The sequence below is a fragment of the Numida meleagris genome, chromosome 7, assembly GCF_002078875.1.
Source record: "Numida meleagris isolate 19003 breed g44 Domestic line chromosome 7, NumMel1.0, whole genome shotgun sequence".
Taxonomy (NCBI): Eukaryota; Metazoa; Chordata; class Aves; order Galliformes; family Numididae; genus Numida; species Numida meleagris.
This window is the reverse complement of record NC_034415.1, coordinates 26728501-26742643: the sequence shown is the minus strand read 5'-3', so window position 1 is coordinate 26742643 and position 14143 is coordinate 26728501. Positions and strand designations below refer to the sequence as shown.

At 40.3% G+C, this 14143-nt stretch overlaps 2 protein-coding genes across 27 annotated transcripts in view; one reads left to right on the top strand and one right to left on the bottom strand.

The window, feature by feature from the left end:
• Positions 1-3243, top strand: part of LOC110402815 (E3 ubiquitin-protein ligase RNF170-like) — a 60579-nt gene extending 57336 nt beyond the window's left edge. Inside the window, exon 5 of the mRNA XM_021405324.1 lies at positions 2289-3243. Within this exon, the coding sequence (XP_021260999.1) occupies positions 2289-2303 (15 nt within the window). The 3' untranslated portion in view covers positions 2304-3243. The remainder of the gene's footprint in view (positions 1-2288) is intronic.
• The window catches only part of FGGY (FGGY carbohydrate kinase domain containing), a 291340-nt gene that overhangs the window by 36102 nt on the left and 241095 nt on the right, over positions 1-14143 (bottom strand). For 25 of the 26 annotated variants that reach the window (XR_002441323.1, XR_002441321.1, XR_002441322.1 and 22 more), the window contains 3 exons: positions 7273-7380; positions 4384-4445; positions 126-273 (listed from right to left, as the gene is read on the bottom strand). Coding sequence is in view for 23 of the 26 variants with exons in the window: in XM_021405281.1 (XP_021260956.1) it covers positions 126-273; positions 4384-4445; positions 7273-7380 (318 nt within the window). In the remaining 3 variants the exon portion in view is untranslated. The remainder of the gene's footprint in view (positions 1-125; positions 274-4383; positions 4446-7272; positions 7381-14143) is intronic. The other variant, XM_021405288.1, reaches the window with a different exon arrangement.

Sequence of the window (14143 nt, the reverse complement as noted above, 5' to 3'; positions counted from 1 at the left end):
AAATCCTATGGGACAGTTTAAATAGCTAAGGAGGAGTATGTTCAAAATTAAAGCTCCTTCCAAGATTTTTTTTTTTTTTTTTTTACCCTGTATTGACCTTTTTGCAAAGACAGACTGTTTCTTACCATGCCCTTTAGTGTCAGATCTGTTAAGGGAGATCTGTTTCCATGGAAATCTGGCCAAACATGTAAATCAACAGTGAGGAAACCCACAGGCAAGGATTTCTTAATCAGATCCAGGTGACTGTTCAAGTATGTATATATACTTTGAGCACTAGAAGAAAAACAAGTTGGAAAAAGAGTGGGGGAGGTTATTCATCAAACATAAAACATTTGTACTACTATCAAAAGCAGAAAACCCAACAAAGAATCTCAAATCCCAAAAGTAAAACAAAGGGGGAGAAACACTGCAGCATGCAGGCAGCGGGGATGCCCATCTGCACGCCTCAGTTCTGCAGGACAAGAGGTGTCATGGAAATTTGTGATCTTGAGTTTGTGCACTACTTCCTACGAGTCCCTTAGTCAAGGGACCCATAGCTGTTGGGTACTTTGGGGTCTGACGATGCTTGTCTCTAATAGCAAGGTGCTGACACCGTGAAAGGGAAAGCTGGAGAAAAGAAAGCTGAGAGAGGATTCCAGAGAGAAATGAAAATTCCTTTACCACTGTTAAGCAATTTCTTTGATTAATCAATAGTACTTTCAGCTTTCCTTTTTTAAACCATAATTAGTTCAGTATGCGTTATGATTAAAATGCAGCACTAAGGGTGGAGGAGAGAAAGCAAGTGGCTGCTATTTTAGGGAGGAGCTGAACATGGGCCTAAACATGCTTGCATCTAAGTTCAGATACACCCAGCTCCACAATATCCAACAGACATTTTCTTGGCCCAACAGCCATCTTCAGTCTAACAGTGAATTCTTCAGTGCTTTGGCTTCCAATAGCTCCAGTGACATTCCATTTAAAAAATGTTGCAATTATGCTCGGAATATTTTTTCAAACACTCATACTGTCATAAACAGATTCATATATATTTTTCAACCCCTTGGAAATATCCAAGTGGGGCATTTAATTCTAGACATGTGGGTCAATAATAGCATGTAACCCTAATTACAATTGATTAGTCATTGTCTCATCCACTATAGACCCAAACAGCGATATTCACTTAGCCTCTACATGTATATTCAATCACACACTAATGAGATCCCTAAGGGAATTTGGCATATGCTTTACTAGTTTGACTTCTGACCCGCTAGCAGCTGTATATTTATACTTTGCATTCAACCATTCAGCTGCATGTTTTTTCAATTATACCTTACCATGTGTATGCTATCAGAGGATATCATTCAAAATGAAGTACACTTGGAAGACATTAAAATAACTAATTCACATCATTATTCACATACTTTTAAATGTGCTTTATGTGTCTTCCTGAACCTGAATTATGATAATTTTGAGGTCACCATTTCCCCCCCACCCCTGCAGAGGTGGCCCTATATTCTACATCTCTAAAGACTGCCCTATAAGCAGCACATGTTAAAGATAAAGTCATCGTATTTCCAGGCTAAATCATGGTTTGACTGTTGGGAAGAAAAAGAAAAGAAAGCCTCACTCATCCAGAAATGTACCAGACATCCCAGCTTCTATCTCATCTCCGTGCTGCTTGACCACTCTTGCAAGGCTCAGCCATTCGTGCCTCTGTGACAGAAGACTGCACCAAAGAAGCCGGAGCTCAGCCAGACACATTAACACCCAGAGAACCTTGACACTATGCTTTTTTTCACACATTTCCTCTTTTTGTCTTTACATAGATGTGAGTGTGAGTGATTGGCACAATCCTTCAAACTTCTGCCAGTTGCAGTTTGCACCAAACCTGCGCTGTATGTAGTGTTACACCATGAGCTCCCCGGAGCTTTTTCTACCCAACCCCACGTGAGGCTATCAGTAGCAGCTGGATCTGGTTTGCAGAGCCAAGCACAAGCTAATAAAAATGAACAACGCTGAAAGTGGAAAATAAGAATTGAACACAAGTTTGCTCAGGATTATGTTCTTATTAAGCAAAGATTTCAGAAAGCAACAGGAGTTTGGTATTTAATCTGTTCAGGAATCTAGAAGATGTCAGTCTGAATCTTTGAGGAAAAAAAGAAAAAATCTTCAATTTCTAAATCTGAAATAAGGCTATAAAAATGTACAGGTATAGAAAACTGTCAAATACTATGATTATGTTCTGCTTGAATGGTCCCAGAAGAGCTGACAGATGATGCGTGTGTCACTTCGTTGCTTTTTTTTTTCAGGAGCCATGTCTTTAGATGGGGAAATGGCATTGAGAAGTGAAGAAAAAGAAATTCTGTCCTAAAACACAGCTCTTCACAAAGCACCGAGCATGTAATCTTTGATGGCAAACAGATACTTCTTCCACAAGGAGATTTGGAACTGCGATACCAGGAAGCTAAGTATTTAGACTTTTAAGCATAAACGATGTTCCTTCTTTGATCTCCTACTCTAGACTACACAGAGCGGATTTTACCATATCAGGATGGCTAGATGTCAGACCTACACAATATAGAGATCGAAGACCAAATGTGTTGTCTCTACAGCAATTTCTGCAGCTCACTGAACTGTATGAAAAAAGGAGCATGTTGTTCAGAGTACGCCCATTAGTTAGACCAAATGCCAAATTTAAAGCAGTTCAGACAGCCCTCACGCAACTCAACCCTCTCCACTTCCAGTAAGAGAAGGGAAAAGAGAACATGGGAATAAGGCTGGGAGGGTTGCACAAGCGGTCAGCAGGAGCTGGTTTCTGGCAAGCTCATTTAAGCCACTCGTGCCCTAACAAGTTATCACAAATCAGCTGAAATAGTGGTACGTGCAGCATGCAAAGTCTCACTTCTGGTGGATGCAAAGGAACAAAAATCTGAGCAGCCAAGCTTCTGAGACCAGCTGCTCAGCGGGCGGTTTGACACTGCTGAACCTAGTGACAAGCAGCGTTGCTAGACAGAGGAAAGAAAGACAGGCTTGGAAAGGCAGAAGTAGGCAGCAAGTAAGAGGTACAGATTTTTGACCCCATATTTTTATGACACCATATGCACAGTATACATGGAGTTCTGCTCCCAATATTCTGTATTTAACGTCCTATACAGACCACGATCCAAACTTTTAGTGCTATGAAATTTGTTCTGGTCACTACATTATCAGACCTAGTACAGACAAGCAAGCTGCTGAATACTCGCTTTTCCAACACACTAAAAAATGTCATTAGAGATCTAACTAATTCTTTGTCTTATGCTTATGCTTCACATGGGGGCACAGGAAAAATGGATTGGAAGCTAAAATTTTGGAAAAAACCCAAGCAGTAAAGATCAGTCTTTATTCCAAACACACAGATGCATTTGTTTCCTGATTTTCTTTCTTAAAGAACAACAAAGAAAATTCTAGGAAGGGTGAATCTATTCCATATTGAAAGAAGTCCAATAGATTTCTGGGAATTCTGGTCAAGTTCTCAGCAAATAAATAAGTTATTTAACATTAAAAACTATGACAGGGTCATCCAGAGAAACCAGGTAGCTTTATCTCCCCGGAGAGGACTAACTGTAACTACATGAATTGTAATACATCTCTCAGGGCTGTTCTTTGTTTTTTAGACCAGAGTGATAAATTGGAGATTAAAAGCCAAATTCACCGTTTCTTTCTATAATCCAAGGAGGAAAAAAAAAAGAGTTAAGATAACCAGTTTTTCATCCAATGTACTCAACTGTTCAGCTAAGATGGTCTCAGAAAATTCAGATCTGACAGAAGCGTCAGAATGTTCCTCATCCACTTCTGAAGTAGATCAAACTAAAATCTATATCTCTCATATCCACATGCTCAAGGAATCCTGGAATTACCTGCAATTCCCTCCCAAACCTCAAGTTTTGTCTGAAATTTATTTTCTATTTGTGCTGTCACACAGGAGTTTCATGCAGTGGTTATAACTTCCTTTAGATTATTGCTACAAAAATAGTGAATAATATATTCCTAATTAAGTTCTATTTCACCCCTGGAGCTCAATAGGTCACCTACAAATTAAGACATCATTAGCTCAAGGCACACAGCTTGGCCGAACAGTGCTGATGCTATGGTATCAAGACACATGCTTGGTTGGGTACAAACGAGGCTGAAAAGCAGGAAGCTGGTATCACCACCTAGGTACCCTAGAGGTATCTGAGGGGAGGGCTAAAGCTTTCCTCTCTGAACAATCACCTAAAAAGCCTTTGTAAATACTTCCAACCCACTGTTGTTCTGTTGATTCCCACGTTCCAGCATATGTATACTGCAGAGCAATTTCTCAGTGCTGGGGATACAATCTGTCAGTTGATAAGGCAGGCATGTAACAAAGAAAAGAACAGTGACCTGGCTGCAGCTTTTGACTTTAATTCCGGGAAGGCAACATGGCCTTGGACCACATGCTCTATCTGAAAAAGAGGAAAGCAACATTTTTTGAATGATTATATCTTTAAAGTTCAGTCCTGGAAAGGGGTAATGCAGTTTCATAACTTTAAAAAGACAAGAGAGCTTCTAAATTACTCATGAGGTGTAAAGTCCTAGTCCAAGTGAAGGCAATGGCAAAACTCCCACCGACATTACAGGATTCAAAATTTTGCTTTAAAACAGTGAGAAAAAGCAACGCTGCACCAAGACAAGGCAATATGCTAAGCATGCAGTGCCTCAGTCAGAAGAGCAACGCTGGAAGGATGGAAGTTTTTCCTGCCCAGCAATACTTGAGAGTATGTCCTCCAATCTCTCCCAGTCAACTGCCAGTGTGCTTTCATTGGAACTCTATCAGGAGCATCTTCTTGGCCCAAATCCCTATGTCTTTCTATATCATACCATTACAATAAAACACAAGGTGTGCTGTCATCTGGATAAGCGCTCCATATGTTCATGGCAGGAAATAAAATGTTTCCTCTGACAAGCAATTATTGCTTAAAAAAATAAAAAAAGCTCAATACAGGTTTTGTTCATGCTGTATTTATAAGCCATCCAGTCCTTTCACATCACGGTGACTACCATTACTCACAGAACAAAGTATCAGAAACACACAGGTTTCGTGGCCTCTTGAAGAGACAGCAAAAAGTAAGGGGGCAAAACTAGAGCTACTCAAGTGCACAGACTGTATTTGGCAATATATATTGGCAGCAAAACACATCGTGTATTTCATTTTCCACAGTCTAAGTCCAGGCTGTAATCAGTGTAGAGAAACTTTCATAATGAAGCATATACATCAGAACATAGGAATAAAAATAACACATGCCTGTTCTTTCTGAGATTTACATCAAAGACAAACCTCAAACATGCATTAGAACCAAGCTCTGGCCTAATTGCAATACTGAATAATTGCTGCAGAACATAGGAACAACTCATAAATCCAGAAATATCTACAAATATCATATATATATATGAGCTATGAAAAAGCTTCAAACAAAAACATTACTGTTATGAAGTTAGATATTTAAATGCCCTGAATACAGTGACTACAGCTTTAAAACCATAGTGATGGTGAATGCAATCTATCTTCTACACCAGTTTGCACATAAACCATTACTTCCTGTATATGTAACCTCAACAAAATCACACTAAATATTCTAAGAATGTTCTGATAAGATAGCTTTTGTAATATACCTTATTTTACTTTTACTGGACTTTTGCTAAGTGTCTCTAACAAGAACACACATTTTGCAGCATTTTCTAAAACGACTGAGGAACACCTTGTTCTCTGGTACTAGAATGGAGTCCATAATGACCGAAAAGGATTTTTAAAATCATCTTTCAGATGAACTCCCACAAGGCAGCCAACAAAAGAACACTGACATGCTGTATCTCTAGGGCTCGGTTAAATGTCTCCACCCACTTTGCATTAAGCACACAGAGACTTCTCTCAAAAGTGTTTTTATGAAGCATGCCCAAGATTTACCGTTTTCCCTCTGAAGTGGTGTTGTCATGAGTGGTAATTAAATCTTACTTCTGGTTGTAGCTGTTACCTATAAAATGGGACACTTTGGTTCCAGCCTCATCTTGACCTGAAAAATGTAACACACACATCCCACCCGCTTGAGGCACGAGGCTCAGTGCAGGCAGGAGATGAGATGAGAGCTGGAGGTGCAGGAGGGGAAGCGTGCTGTCCCACTGAAGGAGTGACACTGTACAGACAGGAACAAAAGATTCACGTGGCCAAGGACCGCACGCACGAGGGAACACCAAGTCACAGCTCACCACTTAGGGTGTATCTGGGCTTCCTGACCCAGGATTATTTCTGCTCCTCGTTCAGTGATTGTTTCATATGGAACGCAGAAAGGCGGTGATGCCCAACTCTGCTACTTCCGGGACACGTGCATGGATCGTGAGGCTTTTTAAAACGTGGGTGGTGCTAGGTCTGAGTAAGACAGCAATTATGGCTGCAATTTGTGGAAGGCCAAACCCACCTGTATGTTTGGAGCTTACAGCTTGTCCTCGCAGGACCGGGCCCTGCTTCCTGTGGTTCCTCAGCTGGAACTTGGTACCTTGCCACTAAAGGCAGGTCATACTGATCGAGCAGGGAGATACATGGAGAAACATGGAAGCGTGCACTGAGGTCTTGTTGACACTTCTGGACTCAAGCAGCTGACATTTGTCTAAATAGTGCTTTCCACAGCTGGGCCTTCTTGAAATTTGACTTCAGTGTTTTAGTTCTGAGTGCCTCCCCAAAATCAGAAAATTCATTTTTTGAGAATCCACTCTGGCTTTTCTTATTATTGATAAATTAAATTAACCTGATACAGTCAGACTCTACACTCAAAAGAAGAACTGAGATTACAACATATGCCTTATCTATCTGGAAAGGATAACATGTTAATATTATTGTGCCCATATAATACATCTTTCATTTATGTCCATCAACAAACACAATTTTTCTATATAAAAATGTGTATACTGCTTCATCTCAAAGTCTATCTCAGCCATCCTGCTAATACAAAGAATGAAAGCCTATTTGTCTGCAGAATTATAAAAATAACTGCTGCAATTATCAAAGAAGGACTGCATGCCCTTAGTGCTCCGCCCCACATATAATCCCCTATCAGAATGGAAATGAACAGGCTGTAAGGACATAACTACCAACTAATTCTTTACTGCTTTCTCCTGTGATCTTATAAGGATGTTTCTATAAGGATGTTTCAGGCACAGCTCTGGCTGAACTGGCAGTGAAGCTGTCCCATACAATTGCAGTCAGTTCCCACCCTGGGCTCTGTGCTTCCATACACTCACCAGTTTTCCTGTAGCACTTTGACCTCCTTCATTCAGCCACAATCCAGGCACCATGGCAGAGAAATAAGGTCCCCAAACACCAGGAACAAAAATGGGTGTTTCACTGACCTGGAAAAGTAAGAAATAGCCTCAGAGAAGTAGGTGCTTCACAGCTAATGTTTGGCAGCTAACACGATCCAATACTGATTCCTCCTTCTCCACTGAAGTTACCAACATGAGTAAAAATGTGTAGGTGGAGATTTACTCTTAGGAGAACGTGGAGAAATATGTTCCCTATTTGCATCATTTTCAGATGACATGATACAGCTGCAGCTACTGCCTTCTCAACTCCTATTTCTCCCACTCACACCCATTTACACAGCAGCTGGGCCTGGCCACACCAAAGAACAAACTTTCAGGAATAGGAACTGTATTTCACATGGAGAAGGAAAGTGCTTTGCTTCTCTAGAAACACACCCTAGTTAAAATGAGCATTTGGATCAAACACTGTGTGCTTGACTGTCAGCAGAAAATACCACTAACCTGACCAGGGAGCAGTGCTTACAGAGCACTCATCCTGTGTTTTCAGAGCTGAGAATCAAAGGAGAATCCAGCTGACAGTTCCCAGTCAGGTGCCTTGCGTGGAAACTGCAAACCTGGCCTGGGTGGAAGGGGAGTTGCTTGTCCAAGCCAACAGGAAACACTTGCCCGGGTCAGCTTTAGGTTCTGCCTCTTATTTAGGCTTAGCATTACACATAACTTTCCTTCCTTCTGTGAATTCTTACATCAAGGCAGCACTCTCTTTCATGAACTGATATATCATCTGCATCTACCACAATGTCCTGCTCCTACACAGCACTTCAGTGGCTAGATCACTCAGGATGTGGGAGACACTTTCATTTCCTTTCCTTGCTTCAAAAGATGCCCATTACCAGTTTATAAGGGTGGAAGGCACTTTCCTTCCTCTTACTAAAGCTGTCAATAGACTGGATAGGCTTTCTATACTTCCTTCCAAGTCCAGAAAGAAAGGCTAAGGAGGGACGACACCTAGTCTAGCAAGCAAGGCACAGAACACAGTACATGCTACAAAACAGCAGTAATTGCCACAAAGACTAGCTGAGCATTCTGTGCTGTTTGAACACGAATAGCTCCTGCAGAGGGGACTGGAGAAGGCAGCTCATCTATTCCCATAGGTAGGTGTCCTGTCCTCTCATTTGAAGAATGATTCACGTCACCTCTTCCAGAACCAACAGTTTGAGGCATTCAAGGTACATGCAGCCATAAATTCAAAGGGAAAATAGAATGGCAGTACAGTCCTACACCATCAGACGGTGCGTGGATGCACTTCCCACTAAGCTGTGTTAATGGAAGGAGTAAATCTGCAACTGCTGTTCTCTAGAAGGTAGGAAATGCCCCAAGAGGAGGAAACGAGAATTCCCTAACAATGTTGAGTCTGCATGTTTGCAACACAGAAACGAAAAATAAGAAAGGTCTCCGTCAATGGGACAATGCTTTTTTGTATTTAGAGCTCACTCTTTATTAGAAAAAGTCTGCACCCATTAAAGGATGCTTGAGGATTGCTGCTGATTTCAAATAACACCAGGATTTCATATCCAAATAGTTCCAGGAACAGTAAACAAAAATTCAGCTCTGTTTCTGTTCAACTCAATGCACATTCACTCTGTATTTAAAGAGGCCAAACTTTAAAGACAGTTTATGCTGGCAACTGGGGACTATGCTCTAAGATGCAGTTTACTGGCATTTGTGCATCGCACATGTTTAGTAAATATACCAGCAGCAGGGAGGTTTCTGCACAAACAATAGTCTGCTTTAGCCATCGTCTGACATTACAGCTGATTCTTGTCATGAAGTTAAGTAGAAAAACAAAGCAACAAAGACTGGTTGCTCCAAATACATCATGACAGTTTCAAGCTATCCCGATTCCTCTTTGGAATGCATCAAAGAAAGAAGAGAATTTTGCTCACTCCCCCCTGTCAGCTGTAGGACACCGACTTACTTTCACTAAAGAGGTATGCCTGCACATGTGTTTGTGTGTCTGTGTAACTTTTTGGCTGACTAAACCCATTAAAGAGCAAGAATAGCTGCGCTGAATTTAAAAAGGCATTTATGACTCCAAGTGGACAAAGCTACGTCAAAAACATTGCAAAGACATTTGGTTTTGTTTTGTTTTCTCTTAAAACTACAAATTAATACAGCCTCGGGTTTTCAACACCTCTATGGGGCAAGCCTTCTCTTACAATTTCAACAACAAAATGAAGCGCAGCAGAACAGCGCAAGGTCAGAATTGCCAAATGCTATCTGCTCCAAACTGGTGATGGAAGCACGCCGAGAACCCCAGCGTCCTGCCTCATTCCCTTCATACAGGCATCAGCACAGCACAGCCCACTGCAGGTGGGAAGTGACCTTAAGGGCAGAAGGGGCCTGCTTGTTTGCAGCCTCACTGCTGCCTAGTGGGAAGAGACCAAATATTCTAAGGATATCAGAGGCACAAAGATGCTTTATGAATACAAGGGAAGTTATAAACATAGAAAAGGACAACATGGTTTAGATATATTATATCTACATATATTTCTTCTGTCATTACTCCACCATTTACCAAATTGTCCTGTATGTCTGATAACACTAAAGGGTTTAGACTGATTAAAGTGTCCCTGGAGCCGGTCCTGGCCTAGCATTTTGGACGCCCACAGGAATTTGCCAGGACAGCCTGTTTCCATGCTGGCTTTTCACAAATTGCACTGAGACTTTCCTACCATTTTATTTCTGAAGTACAGTTTGTACATATTCCAGCAAATTTTCAATGCGCGTACAGAGCAAACAAGAGAGCTCCACACTGATGGATATAACAAGCGGGATAGCGGGTTATCGTTATTTTTCAGCTGTAGTAACTCTCCAAAGTAAAGAACACTGGCTAGCACGCTGGGATTTATTAGCACTGCATGTGGCATTCCTCGATTTTTTTTTATTTTATTTTTTTTATTTCCTACCTTCCCTTAAAAAGTTGAATCCACATTTTGCAGACATCTGGCAGGTAGGTTAATTCTGGGTCGGATGTGTATGGTTATTGATAAAATGGGAATAATAGACTCCCACAAACAGGCACACACTCTGAAAAGAAACGGTGAACATTCTTCTGCAGATAGACTCATAAGAGATAGCAAACGGTTTCCATTTCCCTTCCTTGATATAATTTGGACGACGCTTTAATTTTTCAAGCCATGCAGCAGCTGGCGTTTGTATTTTCATTATAAATTCTAAATTCTGCCTGAGTATACATACCACTCAACCCCACTAAAACATGACCAGACCTAAGCATAAGGTTGGAGAAATAGCGCAAAGTGTGCCGCAGAACCCAGAAGATAAGCACACTTTGCCAGACTCAGTTATTTTTGTGCCACTAATACCATGTCACAGAATCACAGGGGCTGGAAGAGACCTTCTCAGAGCTTTCTATTGCCTTCAGACATTCTCATGATGATACAGATGAATCAATGCGGTGTTATTTTCTTTTTCCTTTAATGAGCTTAAGAAAATCCTTAATCTTTTTAGTAGAAAACAACATCTGTTTTAGGTTTATGGGCAAATGATTTTTGTTTTTAAAGCAAATAAGAGATGACATCCTTCTTTGAAAGTTAAAATACGTACTCAAAAGAAGCCTCATATTTTCTTCCTTCTATTTAACTTAAATCCATCCTGTAACACACTCCTATTGTGAGGCACGTTAGTGTTTATTATTTTCTACATACAGAGAAACTGAAACACAGAGAGGGTCAAGTTACTTGCCCCCTGCTAGGTGTTGGAATGCTCTCTGCATACCAGTTACTGCAGCAGGCATTTGAAGATGGGAGATGAGAAGCACTGGAACCTATTCCCACTGCTGCCCCATCTATGATGATGTTTACTTTCAGAATTATTACACTCCATAATTCTGCCTCGCAGTTCGTCTGGCTTTGGATGGGGAAGAATTCTTTGGTGCAGGAAAATGTCACCTTTCCACGTCTCCCCAACAAAGGATCATAAAGGTTGGAAAAGACCACTAAGATCATGAAGTCCAACTGTCAACCCGTTACCACCACGTGCATTCCTACTTCTTAGCCTTTCGTTTCGGTTGAGAAGAGCATTAAAAAGTTCCAAGATTTCCCTTCATTTTAATGGAAAAAGAGAAGTTCAACATCTGAAAGGGCAAAAAAGGAGGAAGAGGTTCTGTCTGGGAGGACTTAACCTCAGCGTGCGCTCGATAAAAGATCATACTAATACGTAAGATATGTAAACATATAGAGCAATCAGAAACAAATGATGAATTCAGTTTAATAGTATTCAGCTGCGGTGCAACTGCCAGAAGGCACTTTTTGTTTGAATAGATCATTTGGATGAGTTACAGACCAGTCTTCCACACTGCGGTGTGCTAGGAAAATTAGTGTCAACCTATCTAAGGTCTAAGAAGGTATCACCAGCATATCTGGCAGCTCACAGGAATGAAAAATGTCTTTAAAATATGTAATGCTATATAGAACTAAGCGAAAGTACGAAGAAACCTGTTCAAATGGCATTAGTACAAGAGTAGTAGCATATTTAGTTTATTCCTCCCCACTTGCCTCTACCTCTAAAACAAAAACAGAAAAAAATCATTTCTATTGAAAAAAATAGGTTAAAAAAGCACTGCTTAATACCTATAGGCTAACTTACACCTAATGTAAGATAATGAAAGCTACAGCATTTAATCCAAACTGAGTTCAACTCTCTGAACCACCATTTGGGACAGACAATGGGCAGAACACAGACCTTCACAAAAGCATTACCTAGGCACACAGCCGTTCCATAAAATTAGCAACTCGAAAAGTGAGATTTAGCTTTGTTTTGCTAGACTAGCCACAATGATTGGGCACGTGCTTGTGTTTCCTCATCAGTTCTGTGTAACTGTTACAGTAATTAAAGACAAGATAAAACAAAACAGGCCATGTTGGAAAAAGCAGTTTTATGGAAGCATGAATTCCAACACAATTTTCATCCTTAGATGACACCTTCTGCTGTTGTCATAGGCTGACAAAAAATTCCTAGCAACAACGCTGTTGGAGAACCTATTACTTGAGAAGGCTATTACTTGAGAAATAAATCTTTATATTAACAGGGTATGCTGCTACATACACAAGTCTTCCATTTTCATTTCTTTTTCCTAATATTGGGCCTGTGATTTCAGCCATCAGATTCTCTATTAACTTGCAATATGGCACACAGAGACAAAAATCAAACTATTCTTGACCTACCCTCAGCTATATAAAAGCCAAATAAAGCTTTCATTCTACTGTCAGTAATTATTTAGAGTAAAGGTTTTAGTAATGAGAAGCTAGTTCAGAAAAGCTGTCAGAAAATCATTTCACTTATCAGCTTCCATAGCCAGAAATTCAGAACAACAGCTGCCTTCGTTATGCTAAGGCAGATATAAAAAAGAAATCTAAGACATTAAGGAGAGTAGAGTAAGAAACAAGGAATAGCACTATATTAGGCACCAACTAATGAATGCTCTTTGCAGGTCTGGACTTTGATCATCGACAGGTCAAATACTTTCATTAAGTTCCTTGCTGACTTTCAACTTCCAAACTTTCTGTCTTACTGTAGATTAAGAATACTGATACTCACTCAATGCAAGGGTTTTACATTGATGCGTTAAATCCTGTATTAAGAAAACTGTATCATTTTTCTTCTGCTGACAGATGGGTCTTAAATAGCTATTTGGCCACAACTTTCTGACAAAGAATGAGATTCATTCAAAATAGGAAGGAGAGAATTCAAAGGGAAACCCAAGAATGTTTCATTTCTAGGTTTCTGGTTCAAACTCAGGTCATATTAATAGCTACTGCATGTATGATGTATATTATGGAGCAGAGTTGGGGTGCACGGCTGTATTTTCAGAGTACTGATGCCTACTCTACGATTGCCATCTTGGCACTACTTCTCAAGCACTAAATGGCTTTAAAACTTTACTTCCCCATAACTCCAAGGGCAATTCTCTTGGTCAAGGTTATGATGAGTACAGTCAACTTATTAAATATATATATTACTCGCACTAATTGTGTAGTAAACACAAATCCACATTCAAGCTTTAGCCCAATGTTTTAGCAAATAAGGTCTTGGAACACACAAAAAAATTCAGAACACAAAGAAAATGAAAATTTATGAATACTCCAACTCCTAAAGGTCATACGCCACCAGTCATTTACTTGATTATATTTCAAACTTGCATCCTCTGACCATCATGGGTTTGCAATGTAGCTGCATAGCTTGTGGTGGCAAGTGACATAGCTCTCCTCCCTGCGACAGGTTGGCATTCCATGGGCCATCCACAGGGATAGAGTTGCTCTCCAGTGATATTAAGACTAGGCCACAACAATTTTTGCACAGAGCTAACTTTATCCCACTGAAAGCATGGCAGTTATTGAGTAAAGACCATGTAGAGACAAAACTTGGACTTCAGGATTCTGCCTCAACACATCCAACCACAGATGACTTTGGGAATTTATTTACAGGCGATTTAAGAATTCTGATTTATGTGATGTAATTACTTTCATAAATGCCTTGCTGAGCATGGACACCACCATTTGTTGCAAAGGCTGTGTCGTGGGTTTACCAATGAGACCTGGAAGGTTACTAAATCTTAGCAACTGAGAATGAATGAAAGCAAAACAAAATTGACCAGTTACATCTGCAGAGATTAAACAAGAAAACAACAAATAAACAAAAATGCCTCACAATCAAAGGCACCGAGTGATATTTTTGCTGTAAAAGACACTACAGGATAAGATTTCTGACTGTGGAGCCAGCCAAGGTTGAAAGAGACAAGAAAGGCAGATACGATTCAGCGTGTGACCTGCAG